The sequence below is a fragment of the Cardiocondyla obscurior genome, linkage group LG12, assembly GCF_019399895.1.
Source record: "Cardiocondyla obscurior isolate alpha-2009 linkage group LG12, Cobs3.1, whole genome shotgun sequence".
NCBI lineage: Eukaryota > Metazoa > Arthropoda > Insecta > Hymenoptera > Formicidae > Cardiocondyla > Cardiocondyla obscurior.
Window position 1 is genome coordinate 5,463,185 of NC_091875.1, and position 19,161 is coordinate 5,482,345.

A 19,161-nucleotide genomic window follows, 5' to 3' on the forward strand; every position below is an offset into this window, starting at 1 on the left:
GACGTTGGAACAGTGGAACGCCATTCGAGCGACAACGGCTTATTATAGATCCGGCGAGATCGGCTACTTGCGACCCTTTAACGCATTGTTTCGACTCACGTTTATTCCGCGTATTTAAGGTAATTAAGAAAGAAAAGACAAAAGCGACAGTTCGTCCCGTCGAGCGGTCGAAATTCATATCGAAGTAAGAGATACGAAGAACGGTAGAAGTTAAAGCTTTAACTACGTATTTATTGCAGTTTTGGAGAGCGTCTGCGCGGGGGGGTTTTTTTTTTCCTCCCGACTTGCGCTGCAAAATCGACGGCAGCGTCATTAAAAGCGACAGTAATCGCCAGTCACTTCCGATTCAGTGGGCTCGAATCGCAAACGCTTGAGCGGACGATGCAGGTAACGCGAGCTAACGCGCCATAACACGGAGCGCATACGTCAGCCCTTTCGACACTCCTTCAAGTCAATTCAATTCGATGACACGAGCAAGCCGTGCACGCGAGCGATTAGCGATGTACGTACTTCGAAAGCCGCGCGAGGACGACGTCGCGCAAATCGGGCCGATTTCGAGCCCGAGATCCCCGAGCTCCTCGCCCGTCGTTCTCTTTTATTTTCTCGCGCCTATATTTAGACACGCACTTAGTGCATCTTAAATGTTAGAACAGGTATACAGCGCGAGTGAATGACCGAATACGCATGACGGAACGATGCGTGCTCCGCGGTGAGGGGGAAGAGGAGGAAGGAGAAAGTGCGATCTGAACGAACGAGAGGAAGAGAGACGGCGGACCGGACACGGGGACAACGAGACGAACAGCGGAGACAGGAACGTAGCAAGTCTGCCAGGCGCGATTTTTCGAATCCGGCGAGACCCACGGAAAGTCATTCAGGTAAGCCTCGATCGCTCCTCGCGGCCGAGAAACGAGACTTTTGAGAACGGAGGTTTGATCTCGCGGCTTCTAACGATTCCCTGCGTTCCGTTTGCTTCGTCTTCTTAACCCCGACACGTGTTTGCCCCGTCGCGCGCATTTTACATAAGACTTTCGTCGATAAGCGTAAAACTTGCCGCATTACGAGCCGCGATAACGTCAAATCAGCTAAATTCGTTCCGCGACACGCCTCCGTCTTCTCGCTCCGTCGATCGCGCGGTCCTCGGTGCTATTTGTCCGAGCGTACCCCTGATAGAAAGGTTTCCGGTTTTCAAGTGACGAATTTACTTTCACGATTGTCAGTCTATTGTTCATTGATCCGGCAGCGGCTTTTTTTCCAGTCGTTCGGCCGCACGGTTTATTTAGCCGAGCGACTTTGATTCTCGTCGAGCGCAGCAGATCCTCGCGTTCCTCTTTGTACCAGAAACAATGCGCTTTCTCACGGTGCACCGCGGAATTCTCGGCGGTGCTTAGCATTTGCCACGCCACGCGGCTTCGGGGAGCCGCGAGCGGCACAAGTGCACACGCAGCGCATTCATACTTCGGTTAGGTCGCACGCGACGACTCACGCGCGTCTCGATGAAACGGAGGCCCGTCTACCGTTTCCAACAATCGCGCTCTCGCTCGTCGAATATTCGCAGCTTAATAAAAATTAATGAAATTGCATCTCGCCGCGGGATTTTCATCTAACGTCTTATCTTGCAGGCAGCCTGACTTCGTCAAAAGTGAAACGAAATGGGACGCACGAGAAATTCCCGAATTTGACGTCCATAATTCGACGAGGCGCGGATATCGCCGGAATCGATTGGCCCAGGAACGAGGAAAGAAGAGAAAGGAGGATATCTTCCGATGTAAGACACCCTTGGATCTACCGGCGATCCTCCACCCGATGCGATCGTACGTTCCTGGCCTAGTTCACGGTGGGGCCGGTGGGGGCAGAAGGAGCGGAGGCAGAGGGTGTCGTGTCAGTCGTCGGGTCGACGCGGCGGAGAGCGGTTTGTCGGCGAGTGGACTCGTGTGCCAGTCGCGGGTCGAAGCGAGTTGGCGAGAGCGTCGCGAACGGAGACGTCCGCCGTCCGAAGAGCTCGCGGGGCGAGCTCGAGAAGATAGTCGGAGGTGCCTCGTCGCCGGGAAATTCTAAGCTGCAGGAACGGGTGAGAACAAAGCTTGCGAAGGCGAGAGGTGGTGCAACACTTCGCGGTGGCTCGTCGGGGTCGAAGGTTTTTTCGACTCGTCCTAAAGTGCTCCTGAGCGTCGTCTTCTGGTCGGTTCGATCAACGGCACCTCGGAAAACGCGAGAGCATCCCGAGGGGGCGGCGCGAGCTATCGACCCCCGCGGAGGATGCAGACGCAGCTCATCCCGCTCTCGTACGACCGCGTGCGGAGCCTCGGAACTCGCCCTCGCAGAACAGAGGCGGTCCCCTGATCGCGTTTCTCCCGACGTTGACGTTTCTGCTCTACCTCGCCGCGCGAATCTATCAGCTGTTCGAGGGAGAAAATGACGTCATGCGCCGCGACGGGCGCTAGAAGTAAAGCGGCCCGTATCGCTCCAACGAACAAGGGTGGCACGTCAACCTCGACAATCAAGTCGACGAGAGGGTGAGATTTTAATCGCCTAACAGCGCTGACTCGGCCTCGTTCTTGCGACTCCAACACGATCTTTGTTTGTTTAGATATGACGAGTGTATCCCTGGCTGTGAAACTCCGCGACCGCTACCGAGAAAGTTACGAATTATCGCCCTCGCCGAAGACGTAAAACCCTCTCACGGGGCTTCCGGATCGCGACGGCTGTCGATGTGTCTCCGTCGAGCCGATGACGAGCGCGAGGCGAACCTACGAGTGGATTCTACGGGCCGAATGAGGCTCGCGCGGTGACTCAGTGAGATTCCGATCGTCGTCGAGATGCTGCCGCCGAGCATGATTGACCTGCAGGGTGCGGTACCGCGCGACGCGATGACGAGCGGCCGCGGACCGCCGTCGGAGACGATATGCGGGGCCGAGCCGCGGTCCGCCGAGCTACCAACGGGCTGCCAGCTCGCGAGATACCGCGAGGAGTTCGACATTACCATCCGCACCGTCTCCGAGTCTGAGTGTACGAAGCGGAAGATTGACTCGGCAGGAACCGGCAGCACCAGGTCGGTGCCGGACGGCCGGCCGCGTCCAGGTTTTCCTAAAGGCTCTGCCTCTCTGCAGAGCTTAGTGCGCCGAAGAAGCCGCAGACACGGCACCTCTCTGCCCTCGGAGATCGAGCTGTCTTCGCGGCAGGTCGTCTACCCTGCCGTCCCCTCGGACCTTCTCAAGGACATCGCGCCGGCGTTCCGGAACGAGGAGGAGGATGCGCCGCGCACGGCGACGCCGACTTCCACGCTCGTCTACGCGACGACCTCTTCGGCGCAGCCGTCGACGTCGCGGGGCGACAACAATCCGACTCAGGATGTGTCCACGTCGGTCAGCAACGTGGCCACTACCACCGGCAGCAACGTCACCTCGACGACGAACGGCGGTCGCTTCGGCAACGCGGTTTCCCTTCCACGGACGGCCAGCGTCGCGAAGCCGGGTCCTTCCACATCCTGGAACAACTCCGCCGAGCAGGAGAGCGACTACGTCGTCGATCCCGTGCAGGGAAACGCCTACTACAAGGGACAATTCTTGGGAAAGGTAAGTGCTAGTCTCCGCCAGGATTATTTATTTTACATCATTTGCAACCCGACAAATTACCGAGATTTAAGTAACGAGTAGGTACATTTATAAATATCCCCTGCCCTCCCTGCGCACCTGTCGGCTTGATTCGCGTGAGCGCACCTGTCGTTGGCTCGCGTCGCTCGCTGATCGCATTGTCGAGGTCCCGTTTTTCGCGGCAAGAAACGGCATCCCGCGACGAGTACGTGGGAATCGCGGGGTCGCACGCAGCAGTTGACCTTCTCCTGATATCGTTTCGTAACCAAGGCACGCACAAGCGCCTGCTGCTCACCGCGCTCTTTAAAACCTGTCGACTGGCAGTAAATTAGCGTGCGCGATCGGCCGCGCGTAATCTTCATTGTTTTGTCGGCGCGATGTTTGCCGCGGCTGATCACCGTTCACCGTTCACCGGAAAAAGAAAAAAGAGAGAAAGAAAGAGAGAGAAAGAGAGGGATGAGCGTTCGATGAGAAGAAAAGACCGATCATCGCGTCGAATCGATTAGATGATTAGAGATGCGAGACACGGACGCAATTATCCGGCGGCAATTACTCCGTGAATTTTTTCCGCTCGACAATTCCGTCCCGCTGCGCTATTATATTCTAATCTTCTCCCGCGAAATCGCACGCGTTTCTCGCGGCGCGCTTCTCACAACGACGATATAAATCATCTTAATGCAAAATCCGCGGAATTAAAGGCACCCGCGATCGCACGCGGCGACAGGAATTTACTCGGGCGATTTAATTTTCGCACAATCAGCTCTCGAGCCTAGACGCGACGTGGTTACCCGGAGCAAATAACGCGCGAGCGGGTTTAATAATGTCAGCGGCTACGGTGCCGGGTTCGGAGCGGGAGGAAAACTCTCGCGGGATTAAAAATCTTCATTACACGGAAACGTGGGCGCAGCCTGCCATACGGAGAAGTGGAACGTGGGCGGTGAGTCACAACGACGTTTTCGCGTGCCGGGAATTCTGGCGGTGAAACGGCTGGCGACGTCGTCGACGGATTCGACGAAAACCGGTGATCCAACAAAGGGGAGGGTCCTCTTGCTCATCTCGGGGCCGTGGGTTATCCGGAATGCCCGGCTAAAAAGACGTAGGCTCGCCGAAAGTCGGGCCTCGCCGTTTCCGCCACGAAAGATTATCCGGACGGGACGCTGGACCGCTTCGGACGCGCCTCGTGTTTGCTTTCGGATAAAACAACCTCGCCGAGGAAATGCAAATTCCAGCGCGTTATCTCGAATTGTAAGACTCACGGGGATGGTTCCCAGTTCTCACGTTCTTTCTCCCCTTTCGTGACACTTCGTGACGCGGCCCGTGGGACTCGCGCACGAAACGAGACCGCCGAGACGGCCTGAGGACCGCATGCAACGCGTAGTACAGTTCGTACGTGGCGCGCATAAAAATGGGGACGTTTAAAGCCTCGCCGGCGCTATCGACGACGACCGATTCCTCCGCTCCCGAAGACACGGGAGATGCGTCCGGTCGAGTCACTGACTCCGCGCCATGCATAAAACATCATCGGTAGCCAAAGATCAACGACTTCGTCAAGGCCGAGTTTTCTAATCGCCGGGTCGCTTTGTTTTAGTTTGAGAGCAGCGCGATGAAAGCGCGAGTCTCTTCTGGGTCTGAAAATATACGGCGCGTCACCGTCGTTTTCGAATCGCCGACGCGAAACGAATGGGCGAACATTACTCAACGCTTCTAATTGTGGACGCAAAAAAGTGTTAGGGATTGTTCGAGGTGATTAGAAGTTACAAATTGCCAGTTGCACCCTATACATTAATCTAGCACACCTTCCATTAACGATGCTTCAACATGCGATGGCAATTACACGTGCATTCGTATCGGAATATTAAAATCTATAACGTCGCTTATCGTCGATTAAATTCCCGATAAACTTCTTTTCCGAAATGCGCACAATTTCAATCGTATTTTTCAGTAACAATCGTTCGTGGGAATCTTCGGCGCGCCAGCGTTACGAGTGATCGTTGACCTAAGATCATTGACAACCGAAATTTATTCGTTCGTTGAATTCATTTCTTATTCATGAGGCGGTTTATTTTATCTTTCGATGCGATTATATAATGAACGTCGGCGAATCATAATAGCCTCCGTTATTCAGACTCACAAGATGCACTTCTTGCAGCTGTATTATTTTTTTTTATTTTTTTTTATAGCACCTTGTCCCAATTACTTTCTGCTCGTATTAGTTTTCGAGCGCTATTTCTAGCAGAACAGTCGGAAGACATTGCGAGATGAAGGTAGAAAAAGAAGCGAGTTAAATCACAGGGCGGACGAGGTGCATTTTTCATTCGAGCCTTTAATCGAAAAGGATGTCGTCGCGTTGTCAGATATATACAGTTCTGGGCGTACTTGGCACCGCCCGAGGCAGGAAGTCCAAGTTATCTGATTATCATTACACCGAGCAAACTCTATTGGGCTAACACACCCGGGACACACCCCGAGGCGATCTCGTTACATCGATCTCGGGCGCTTCGAACTTCGCCCGTGCCTGGCACGATCTCGTCCAATCTCCGTTAATCGCCGCTTCCCGATCTTCACGGCACTTTGTTTTACGCGGACGCGGAAAATACCGAGCCTATCGATGCGAATCGACCCGCTATCGGTTCGCCATTCGCGTAGGAAGTACAGGCCGATCGCGATCGGTCCGGCCACAGAAAAACGTCTTAACCCGGCGCGAAGAAAGACATTCTCCCTCTGACATCGCTAGTATCGCGATTATAAAAAATCGGTCTGTGACTCGCCTCCTCGACGACGTCGAAGACCACGGTTTCGGGGATGTAGCACGGTGATAGCGAATCGTAACCCCGAGAACAAGTCCACCGTCGTCGATCGACGAGAAAGAGTATTCCGCGCGACGAGATCGATCGCAATCCGCAGAAGGCTGGCGCGCGAGGCCGACGAATAATTTCAGAGGATGCAGTTCGTGTGTAGTACCCTTCCTCTCTGCGCTCTCTCGAGAAAACCGGTCGCCGTTTCGTCATCCCGATTATATTCGCACCCGGTCGTACGGGCGTTACTCCGCGGCGCGCAGTATCTTACACTAGAAATCGGGCTCTCCGTTATGCGCAGCCCCGATGCTTTATCAAAACTTACCTCTGATATTTCCGTGTTCCATCGAGGGCCCCCGCTTCGGCGCTATCTCGATTATTCGCAACCGGTTGTCGGTTTCTACGTTTGCACTTCGCGGAGCCGGGCGCAGGTAGTTCTCGATCCGCGAAGAACGTATAGGTGGTCCCAAGTGAATCTCGGCGCGCGCGACTCTCTCCTCCGTTTTAATAGCAACAGTACCTCGACGTCTGTAATCAATGTTGTTTCTTTTCTTTTTTTTTTATTTTAGCTTATTTATTTTTTTTATTTTTTTTTTATTTTTTTTTTTGTTAAGAATTAAGAGAGAATTTACTGGCGTGAGAACATGTTTGCTATAAATCACGAATAGATGAGATGTAACGGTAATAAACGACGCTATCGTCAATATTGAAGCGCCGGTAATGGCCCATTAGCGCGTTGATCAAATACATCGGATGGGCGTTTACGCGGTCGGCGAGTTCGTACGCGACTTCTTTCGAACGTGCCGGAGGTGCGAATATTTTTTATTGCGTGTAACGTCGTTGCTCCGATCATTCACGACCGGTTGCCGTCCCTTCGTCCCGCTTCTCCAAGATGAAGAGCTAACGCGGGGCGGCTTATCTGTACTGCTACTTACGCCGCAGACACCGCCGCGGTCTTTCTCCCCCTGTGCGCATCCTCGTCCGCGATTTGTCTCTCGTTTCTCATGAACAATGTTGGCCCGCGAGCGATGAAGAACTTACGCGTCCGGTTTTGATTCTAGCCGCGCGATAGCAATGGACAACGTGTCGGTGGGATCTCTTACAACTCGGGTATTTATCAGTTATCTCTTTCTCTCTCGCGCGCGCGCACGCTTCTTCAATCCACGGTGCAGAACGCGGACTGAAGATCGACGAGACTTTCGGTCGTTCGTTAACGAGACCTAGAAAGAGGTATAATTTTCAACTCGGGATACGCAGAACTCTCTCGCCGCCACCTGTCCCCGGTGATAAGCGGTCTGCCGATACTCGCGGGCAGCTTGGGCTCCTCTCGCGGAGACGATTCCGTTCCGTTCCGGTGCGGATCGTGAGAAGTAACGAGTTGACGATTCTATTCGCCTCGCGAAATCCTTGAACCGTGAAGAATGCGACAGAAGGGGCGCGCGAAGCTACAGTTTTTCCGCCGAGCGCCGTGACGAATTGCAGTGCGCGCGAGCGACGCCGTCCGCTCTTGTCTATACGAGATCGGCCTCCAAGGTGCACGCGTTTCTAATAGACGCGCGCCCTTCACGCACATACACGCAAGTCAATGACATCCCGGCCGCCTTTCGCTGATTGGCTCGCGGTTGCGTGTCGGTGCAACCGCGAGAATGAACTCGACGGATGGGACCTTCCTTTCGCGTCTCTCTTCCTCGCTTTTTCCCTTCGCCGTCATCCTTTCCGAGATCGTCATCCTTTCCCGATCTCCCTTTTTTTTTTTCGTCTCTCGCGGAGATCGCGCACCGGGCACGAAGTATAACGCACGATTATCCACGCGATTTCATCATCGGCTGCCACGTATTCCGGGATCTAACGGCGAAAAAACGGCAATTTTCACTATCGGCCGGAAATGAGACGGTCCCTATTAAAATCGTATTAAAACTTTGCTCCCACGAAGAACGCTAATCGGCCGCGGCTTCTCGCGCAACGGCACTTTGTTACGCGGACGCCGGGCACCGGAATTATAAGCCGATTAAAAAAAAAAAAACAAAGAAAATACGTAGAATATATATATTTATACGTTCACGGACTATATCCTTTGCGATAAAAATGTCCATCGATAAACCGACCTCGCGCGCACTTTCCGCCCTTTATTTATATCGCGCTGCATCTGACGCACTTAATTGCGCAGCTTAAGTACCCGGCTAATTCTACTCGCGAGGACGCAAGACAGGCGTCATACGTGATGCGAGCTGCTTCGTCTCGACGGTCGACGGCTCGAGACAGCGTCCAAAGTGGACGGCATTCGCGCACCAAATCGCGCTTCTCTCTTTGAACTTGAGCGTCATTTTGCGCGACGTACGGACCAACGACAGATAAAGCGTCGACCTTTCAAACGGCGTTTATCAATTTATCAAGCGATCTCTTGCTCTCTCGCTAAATCCCTCGCGCAATCGGCGGGGAACCGAGTTGCGTGAGAAAAAAAAAAAGACAAAAAAAAACAACGCGAGCAGCCGGCCAGAATGCGTTATCGCGGCTGCTGCGATTTATTCTTTTCGAATTCGCGTTCACGTGTGACCTAAATGCGTGGACCACTGTCCGTCTGTACCGACCGTTTGAATTTCACGTGGCGAATGACGAAAAAGGTGACGAAACTCGAATGGGGGAGATAGATCAGCTGGGATCTGAAAACTTCTTTCTCGCGCTTTATTTTCTCGACCTTTGCCTTTTGAAATTTACGACGGTCAATACGGGATAACCCCGACGAGAGAAAGAGCTTCCTCAAGGTTCTTGATTTAGCGAGAGAATTTATAGAATGCACGGACCCTGTCGTCCACGTGTGCCTCGGAAACCTCTGCGGGTCGCGCAGGTAGATCTTTCTGTCTACGTGGACAATAAATGCGCTTTACAAAGCATCGGGATCACGCAGGTGATGCGAAACGGTTTTTCCCCGTCTTCTATTCTTTATTCTTTCTATGCGCCATGCACCACCAAAGACCCGTATTAAATGCCAAAAAATTTATCATTTCGTACACTCGTTTTTCCACCCTCGCCTTCGACGAGCTCGCTATTTAATCGATAATCCGAATAACCTACTTCTTTCAAGGGGAGATATATATTTTGCAAGCATCTAGCTTATCGTAAGTAGATTTCGCTATCTTTACTTAATCGCTGTCTCTCTCTCTCTCTCTTTCTCTTTGTCTCTATGCAAATTAGATTTAATTTCCTAATATTATTACCGCAGTTAACTCGTTTGATCGATACGCTTTACCGACGTTTGTACGAAATGCTCGAGACGAGTCCCTTTTAGAAACTCGCCCTCGTTACGCGAAAATTACACCGAGCGCGATACGCAGATTGACTATTGCGCCTAGGATTAAAACGCCTCTGACGTAACGCCGAAAGCGTCTCGAGTGTTATTTGACTCTAACTAGGGTTAAGGGAGTTGTTATCGCCGCGGATTGCCACGTCGAATTAGCTCGAGCAACGTAGGCGAGTTGAAAACTCGTCGGCGCGGTTCACGTTGCAATTGCTCAAGCTAAGCGGAAAATCAATTCCTTCCCTCTCTTTCTGGTCTGCCAATTCGCTTTGTCGAAGGAATTTCGAGTCGCTCGAATAGAATGGCCCGGGCTGATCGCTTTGCGACGGTAGTGCCGTCGAATCTGATTGACGCTGCACATATTTTCGGCATGAAAGAATGAAGCGCATCGATCGACGAAGCAGAAGGCGTCCGTCGCTGCTGATAGTCGGAAGATTACCGAAAAGGTCACGGCTTCGTCGAAAGCGCCTGTGGATAAGAAACGGAGACGTCGTGCGTATACGTGCGTGCGCTTTTCCGAACTTAACGCTTAGCGAAGCGCTCGCCGCTCGTCCGAGATAAATCGGTCCTTTCTCTCGGTCCTCAATCGGCGAGAAGAACCCTGATTTTTCTTTTTCTTCCGCGCAACGCGAGAAGTCGATCAGGCTACGCGAACAAAGCGATTGCCGCGAGCGTTTATCGCTAAGGCATCTCGGCCTTGTCTCGCTTCGCGCCTTGGACGGGAAACCCCGCGACAGACAGTGAGGTCCGCGCGAGCACGTTTGAAATCGCGCGAGTACATGCCATTATGCCACGACGATCGTGAAGAGTGAATGGCGCGTGAATGGGATTATTTCTCTGGAATCGAATCGATGACGCACCGCATGCCGCGCGCGAAAACCGGTCGACTGCGGCGCTCGCTCGTTTTCTCCAACGTGTACGTTTCGCGGGGCGCCGAGGAGCGTTTCGCGACGAAGGGCTCGAGAGCCCATTTCGGTGTCCCCGAGCGAAACGCGACGGGATCCTTCTTGACAAGCCAACCGACGGGGAAATCAGGCGAAGTTAACGGGTCGCTGTCCCTCGCGCGAAGCGATCTCTGGCGTATCGAGATAATGACGAGCGCGCGTCGGGCGACTCCTCTCCGGACCGAGCCGTATCGCGTCAATTATTAATTCATTTCGGTGTGCCTGGACACCCAGCGGGAAAGGGTTCGAAGGGACATGAGTCAGGCGGAGCCGCGCGTGTGGGCTTTCACGGGCTTTCCGGTGTTGCGAGAAGGGTTACTTCACGGAGAAAAGAATACAAATGACCGGGAATAGCTCGGCACCCTCTCACGTCCGCGCTAATTCCGACGAGACGCGTGTAAGCGCGGGTGCGGTCCCCGCGAAACGGGGACAAGGCTCGAGAAGTTTTTGTCAACAGTCCATTTAGCCGCGCGTGTACAAAGCGCGTGCAACGCGTGCGGGGGGAGGCATGGTATTTTTAGTCGTTGCCAGTGGTATTTAAAGATTAACGAGTCGCTGCTCCGCAGCCGTGTACACGCGGAGGGATGGAGGGCGCACCGGATATGTGCGCGCTGATTACCGCCGAAATGCAGCAAGGGCGGAGAAACGGGGGTTGCCTAGGTCACGTCGGCTGGCACGAACGGCGCTCATCTAGGCCGCGCGATTGTGTTAGCTCTGCCCCATTTTTTTTTTTCTTTTTTTTTTCTTGCTATCCCGAATCTCGAGCCCGAGTACCTACTCGAGGATTGCGTGCGACTTCGTCGCTAACGCGATCGAGATTGATTAAGCCGACGTGCTTGGCGCGAAATACGGGAATGCGAGATAATTCCGATTGCGTGACGCCGCCGTGTCGCGACACGTTACGCATCCCGTAACTCATTTGGGATATTTTCGCGCGAATTGCTCTGGCAGCGAGCCCGCCGTATACATTTTCCCATCGCGATCGCAAGACGGTATTCCCCGTCGTTTGTTCTCGCGCCAGTGGCCGAGCTATTTCGAAAAACAGAGCCGCTTCGAGTTTACGATTTATTATTATTAATCTTTTTTTTTTTTTCTTCGCGCAGGTTTGTGGAAAATTTCAGTGAGAAAATCAGGGGTGAACGCACGATATCGGTGTCCGATAAATCTCGTATTCGAAGCGTTGTGAGATTTCAAGTATTTTCTTTGGCAGACGACGCGTTTCTTTCATCACGCTGTTCGGAGGACTCCCATTATTGTTAAAAGCCGCGAAGAATGGCGTTCCGTAAAAAAAAGAAATTCCCTTCACTTTCTTCCTCCGTTTCTCCGACTATGCGCGGGCAGTAAACGATAATTTCAAAAGATTACTTTAAGACCGAAAGCGGCCGCGGCGAGCGAACCTTTCACTGAGATCATCGACAGATGATCGAGGAGAAATTCCTGGGATCTAGTTTGAGATTTCTAGAACTCCGAGCCAAGAATGCCGCTCTTATCCCTCTTAGTTAGAAATGGATCACGTTATACGATGCAGTCCCTTCGCGAGTCGTGCTTCTCGCGAAAATAAAGACGGTCCATTACTAACCACGTGCTTCTTTTCAATTTTCAGGGTGGCTTTGCAAGGGTCTACTTGATGACCGACGTCAGCAACGGGAATCAGTACGCGTGCAAGATTATCCCGAAGAATCGAATGCAGAGGATCCATATGCAAAAGGTACGTACGTTTACTTAGAAAAAAAAAAAAAAAAGTACGCACGTCTAAATTTGTTACCCAGAATAACGCGCGTTTGCGCCATTCGTAGATCGCGCGTGAGATCATGATCCATAAAGAGCTGAATCACGTCAACGTCGTCCAGATGCATCACTACTTCGAGGACAATCTCAACGTGTACATGCTACTAGAAGCCTGCCCACGAAAGGTATCGCGTGTCTCCTACCTGCCTTACCAGTTTATTGTTCCCTACCACGCGTTCCGCGTATTCGCGAGAAAAATTTCGCAACACCACCTTTCCGCGGTTTACGACCGACGTCCATATCGGTGAAAACCCGACGGCCGGCGACTCGTAAATTATTTAAACCGTCGACAGATATCGACACCTGGAGAAGCGATAAAGTACGCGGTTGCCTTATTTTATTCCGCTTGTCTCGTACTCGCGCATCCTTAACGTCTTTGTCCGTTTTTTCTCCCCACGTCGAGTCGTTTCCCGTGCTCCAGCCTATTTCTGTTCCGCCGTTGCAGCACCTGCACGACTTAAATCGACGTGTCGAAGTCATTCTGCACGCCATGCCCGAGAAACAATTACGGATCTATCGTATCCGTCTGCGAGCGGCCCGCGATCCGCGGCAGCGGCCACGTATTTCCATCTCGCCGGAAAGAGAGCGGCACTTGCACTCTTCATGGTTGATCTGCCGACCTGTTTGTACCGTTAGGATGCGACGAAGCATCCACTAATCGTTTGATTATCCTCGCTCTCCCGCTCAATCGCCTTCGCTAAACGCGAGCTTCATATCCGCCGTTACGATCACGAAAGGATTAATTGACGCAAATGATGAGAAATCTCTATTAGAAATTCATCAAAGGCGTAAACGTCGATTTAACGAGAGCGTGCTGGATGCTGAGGACTCACAGTTTCGGTATACTCGTAAAAAAAATTTCGTACCTCGTAAACGGCTAATGGGAAGATTTTTTTTTCTTTTTTTTCTTACTTCGCCGAAAGCTTGCGTCTTAAAAAAAACTCGACGTCGGTCGTCAATTAGCAAGTTTATCGTGAGTGGTGAGAAAAGTATAGAAAAGTATGCACTTTCATGTTTCGGATAAAACAATTTCTTCGAAATAAAGCGACGCGCATTCCGCAGAACAACGTGGAACCGTAAGACGGAGAAGAAACACGTGGGGCCAAAAAGATCCTCGAGCATTTCAAATATTCGAGACGACTATCTTTGCGATAAAAAAAAAGAAAAAGAAACGCTTCCCTTTCAATTGCTTTGTTCGCTTTATTTTTTCAAAAAACTCTAGATAACCATTACACAATTTTCTTTTGCATACAGTTATTTTCACTGAAACAAGTTTCATCATTTTACGTTTATGTCAGTTCCCTGTATCTCGTGCAACGATTATAAGATCGACACACAAAGAAAATGTGTTAAGAGTATATAAATAAACCGCGCGAAAGCAATTATTAAAGAAAAAAAAAACCTCTGCATAATAGTTCTCGCTACGTTTTATCGCGAAACTCTTCCGTCAGGAGACTTCCTGCGCGTCACTGCACGCGCAAAGTTGGAAGCTGCTCATACATAAAAATGTCATATCCTTTTCTTCTTCTCCGTTAGAGTTTGATGCATGTGCTGAAGTACCGTGGCAAAGTCACGGAACCGGAAGCGCGTTACTACATGAAGCAAATGGTGACCGGCGTGGCGTACATCCACTCGCAGAAAGTTGTTCACCGGGACCTGAAGCCGGGCAACATGTTCCTATCGGACCGGATGATCGTCAAGATCGGCGACTTCGGGCTGGCGACCAGGCCTGACGGCCAGCGCAGACGAGTGTAAGATCCAGCATGGTTTACGACACTGCAAACACGTCTCTCTTTCGTATTAAGAAAAAAAATATTACTTGCTCACTTCGTAAATATATACCACGAAGTTTATAAAAAAATAAAAGCAGGAAACACGATTATTTAACGGAAGATAAAAATAACTATGAATGGGATCACAGTCTCTTTGTCGTTATCGCTACCGTTGTGAGCCTTATTAGCTATTCTTTTCAATGAAAATATACAAGCACCGGAGATCCCTTTTCCGGAGCTTTGAGAAGATTGTTAGCTCTGATGGACGCGCTTGTCTAAACGCAAGCAAACACGTTAACAAAATGTAGCATGTAGCCGATTTGTATTCCCAGGACGATATGCGGGACGCCGAACTACATCGCTCCGGAAGTACTGTACAAGCAAGCGTACAGTTACGAGGCGGATGTTTGGGCACTGGGCTGTATACTGTACGCCCTGCTGGTAGGGCAGCCACCCTTTGACACGGCCACGCTCAAGGAGACATATGCCAGGATCTGCAACAATCATTATCGCGAGGTCGACGACAGTATTGCGAGTAGAAATGGTCAGGACTTGATCAGGTGGCTGTTACAATCTAATCCTGAGCTGCGGCCGAGCTTGGAAAGGGTGAAAGAGCATTCTTATCTCACCAAGGAGTATGTACCCGCGTCTTTGCCGCACACTTGTTGCTACCAAATGCCACCAGCGTCAATCATCGAGCCACCCTCGTCGCCGTCCTCGATGTCCACGGTGGCTAGGAATTCAGAAGTTAAGGCACAGGTAAACGATGATTCACTCGGCAGATTTTTGATTGATCTAACCGGCGAGTTTTTAAAATATTTATGGAATTTTAGGTATGGCAGCAAAGCCTCGTTTATTCTGACGCTCCGCTGCGCTATCAGCAACAGCCAATTCAAGCCCAGCCGACGCACCAGCCGGTACTGAATCGTTCGCAGAAAAGCCTGCAGAAAGAGTCAAAGGTCTCCAACTGGCTCGTCAGGAAATTACCGAAGCTGCCGCGATTCCGGCAACGGCTTAGCAGCGTTCTCTGCCCGGATCATAAAAAGACCGGTCTCGTGGCGCAAAGCGTACAGATGCATCGTGCTCTAGAAGCGTGCGTGCCGGAAATGAAGCGAAATAATACGTGCAATCCGCCGACCGTAGAAGACATTGTGCCGCTTTTCGTCACCAAGTGGATCGATTACTCAAATAAATACGGACTGGGCTTCCAGCTTTCTGACAGGTCGGTTGGCGTTCTTTTTAATGACAACACGAAGATCAGCTACACTCACGATAGAAGGTAAATATCAGGTGAAATCAGCGTATCGATTTTGCAACGTTTTTTTACGTAAGATTGTAAAATTATTTTATTTAATTTGTAATATCAATATAGAAGAGTGGAATATATGACAACCGACGACGAGGTGACGCGGTATCACCGGGAAAGGGACATCCCGGCGCCGCTACAAAAAAAACTCGAGCTACTTCGTCATTTCACCGAATACATGGACGACTTCTTGACAGAAGGTAAAGGTATAATTACATTTTGTTTTTAGCTCGTAATTTATTACACGAACAAGTGTTACATTTCTTGAAACGCTAGAAAGTTAACTTGCTTTTATGAAACTCGGATACGGCTCAAATACTTTTGTTTAAGTGCAAAGTATCGTAACGAGAACGTGACGTAACTATTTGTATCAAGCTATTATAGTGGCTTCGAGCTAACGAGCAAAACATTTACGTAACTCCGCGTTTCTGTGTATCGTCTAGGTGGTGAGTTGAAAAAATACCGCACGCCGCCGAGGCAATCGAAAAATTCTTGCGTGCCACGAATGAGACGGTGGCTGCGTACAGACAAGGCCATTGTGATGGAGTTAACGGTACCGCTCTTGCAAGTGAACTTTTTCGTGGACCATACGAAGATGGTGGTGTCTCAAGAGTCTGCGGGAGGAAAGGGCTACCTGATCACTTACATCGACACCGGCCGACACGCATCTTCTTATTGGCTAAACGACCTGCGTGATTTCGGCTGCACTCCAGATCTCTACGAACGTCTCTACTACGTGTGCAAAGTGACGCGCGAGTTCGCCGAGTTGGACAACAACACGATCGCCTGATGATCGCCATCGGATTCTCGGGGGACGTGCGCGCCGTGGCGTCTCCTCAAGAACCGCTCGAGCGGTTGAAGTAGCAGCGAGATCTTCGAGATACCTGTTTTAGCTCTTACCCAGGCAACTTCTTTCTTTCCACAAAGTGGCAGTTGAATGTCGGCGATAAATTTCTTTAGTCGCAAAAAGTCGATAATTAATTAATTACTTACTACAGTTGAATTTTTTTTTCTTTCAACTTTAATCACCGCGATGAGATAAACAGAAACGCCCGTTTGTCTCTCTTCTTCTCTCTCGGGATAAGGGTTAAGGAAATAGCGGTGGAGCGAGTACGTCACGATACGTACCGTTATGCACAGCATTTCTTAGGGAGAAAGAAGGGGGAGGCCGTAAATAAGAATGTCACGTGTATAAGTTCGCGAGAAGGTGTGTCCTGCGAAAGACCGCGCGATGCGAGTGCTTCCGGTTGATTTATGATCGTGATTTAAATCCATATGTTGTTTCCACAAGAGATAGTTCATAAGCGCGTCCATTTCGCCAGATCTCCTCCGAACAAAGAGCTAACTTTCTCGCGCGATTGAAGAGTAGTTAGATCAGTAAGCAATCGATCAGCCTGCCAGCGTCGCAGCGATGATGTTCCGCGAGCCCAGTAGTTGTAGCTGTACCGTTCCTCAAATCGATGTTAACGTCACGTAAACGTGAACACGTGGGGCACACGTAAAATCTCGAAAGAATTAGCTACGCACTATTTTTACGCACAGCGGCATTTTTACACGCGAATCCCTTGTTCTCGCGTGAAAATCTCTCGACGGACATTATCGAGATTAATGTGATATGAACGTCGTAACTAGTTACGAGACACATGTCCGGTGACACTTTTCATTGTACGGAAACGATAAGATGGTCATGACTAGGAGAGTGTCAACTGCATTGCTACTACCTCTGTTAAATAGGTAGCACAGGTAGCTATTAGTATATTTATTTTTCATGGCAGATCTCCCTAGTTCAGTGCCTATACATATATCGAATAAGTAATTTTGACATCCAGTAGATTAGTTTCATCGTGTAAATCGAGTATAGTTTTATTACAAACATTCGCGATCGTGCAGCGCGTTTAAACGTAGTGTCGTTCAGAATAACGGGATTTTTTCCATGTAAAAAAGAAGGGCTTATTTTCTGCCGAAAGTACGCTGCTATCGAAATTTTAGCTCCATTTTGCGATTTGTTGTTAAGATACCGCGTTGCCTGTACCGAATTACGTATGGAAAAATCAAAGACTTTTTTAAATGTTGAGTATTTAAGAGAAGGTAACAGTTCAACAATGCATGAAAGTTTATGAACGTTCTCACGCATATTTTCTTCTGCTCTCTAAAAGTATCTTTAAAGTATTGAATTATTCGAACTTGTTTAAAACTCTCTCTCTCTCTCTTGTTGAAATATAATCTTATGAAACGCTGGAAGGGATGAATCTAACGCGCGCCTGCAAAAGTAAAACGTCTAAATAACGGCAGCTTTGCAATAATCGAAAGAGAATTGGATCCTCTCTGTTAATATTTTTTATAATAACGCGCGTTATGTAAGAAGATGTTTCCATGCATCTGTTTTCTCACGGTTTGCCATCGAGTACTTAAAAGTCGGCCCGCGAGATCTCGCAGCGCATTACTCGGTGCCGGGCCACAAAGACACGAAGCTCTGATAAATTTTTAGCGAATCCTAGTCAACGCTCTTTTTTCTAGACTCTAACGAAGGACGAGCGACGAATGTCACTGCCATCGTTGTTACGCGTTGCCGCTGCATCCAGGCTGTTACATTTATAGTTGTACTATTTATTAGTTATATCTACGCGTACGCTTGTTGGTAGTTCGTTTTGTGTGGACCGCGGAGACGATAGTTCCACAGGAAGAGCGGCTTTCGGCACTGCTCCTGCAAAGGAGCCGAGTGAATCGAGAAACCGGAATATGTTTTCTCGCACGGTCGTGCGATTGTTTTAGCGACGTTTTACGCTTAATCTCGTTTTCTCGTCTTGCCGGTTGAAATTGATGCGCGTATCTAGGACCAATTAAGCGAATAAGACGGCGTTACCGTGAAACCTCACGAGAGATCAGCTGCGTCCTAGACATTACAGATTTTTGCCGATGACGCGCGAACGCCTCGAGCTATGTGTCGTCAACGAGATTTCCTGATAACGTAATACGCGCTTTCTCGTAATGTATAGATGTATGTATCGTCGATGTGTCGCGCCGACGAGATTTTTCTCAGCGACGCGACGTACTCGTAATGCATTTTCCCGGCGATGTGTCGCGCGCAACGCGTCCCACCCGAATTGTTCTATTTCCTGTTATCGTGTGTACATTAATACCGCCGCCACAGTTATCGTTAGTTACTTGGATTATTATTGTTATTGCTATTATGATTATATGATTATAAATATTAATTTTATTACACGATTGTACTCTGATTTTAAAGTATCGACGATAACGTCGCCGTTGCGATAGCAGCCGCAATTATTTTTAGTACAATTATTAAATCACTTAGTAATAATGGCAATCCGCCGCACCACGGGTGCGCGTTCGTTATTCGCATCCAGTGCAACAACGATTGTCGTCATACATAAAACGCGCAGTGATATTATATATTTTATTTTTTATCAAAATATTTTATATATGTATATATACATTGCATTACACGTTAACGTGCGTTCCATGCAACGAAGCGGCAATTAACACTATAAGGATCTCAGATTTGTTGCTTTATTCGTCTACGAAAGAGAGTTAGATTTGAAGCAATAGACGTTGTTCCGATTACGAGCAACGGACTGTGAGTTGAAGAGAGGAGTGTCGCTAGTGAAACATTTAATAAAACTGCGATTTTGATAAAGTGTCAAGCTTGT

General features: G+C 49.8%; 1 protein-coding gene across 1 annotated transcript; it reads left to right on the top strand.

The window, feature by feature from the left end:
- Nucleotides 1–106: 106 nt before the first annotated feature.
- LOC139107081 (serine/threonine-protein kinase PLK1) lies at nucleotides 107–19,148 on the top strand. Its single transcript, XM_070664355.1, has 11 exons — nucleotides 107–502; nucleotides 649–875; nucleotides 1,620–2,513; nucleotides 2,588–3,572; nucleotides 12,228–12,332; nucleotides 12,421–12,537; nucleotides 13,949–14,163; nucleotides 14,517–14,943; nucleotides 15,018–15,463; nucleotides 15,557–15,690; nucleotides 15,934–19,148. Exons 4-11 carry the CDS (start codon nucleotides 2,817–2,819, stop codon nucleotides 16,278–16,280), a joined length of 2,547 nt encoding a protein of 848 aa, XP_070520456.1. The 5' UTR covers nucleotides 107–502; nucleotides 649–875; nucleotides 1,620–2,513; nucleotides 2,588–2,816; the 3' UTR covers nucleotides 16,281–19,148.
- Nucleotides 19,149–19,161: the final 13 nt, after the last annotated feature.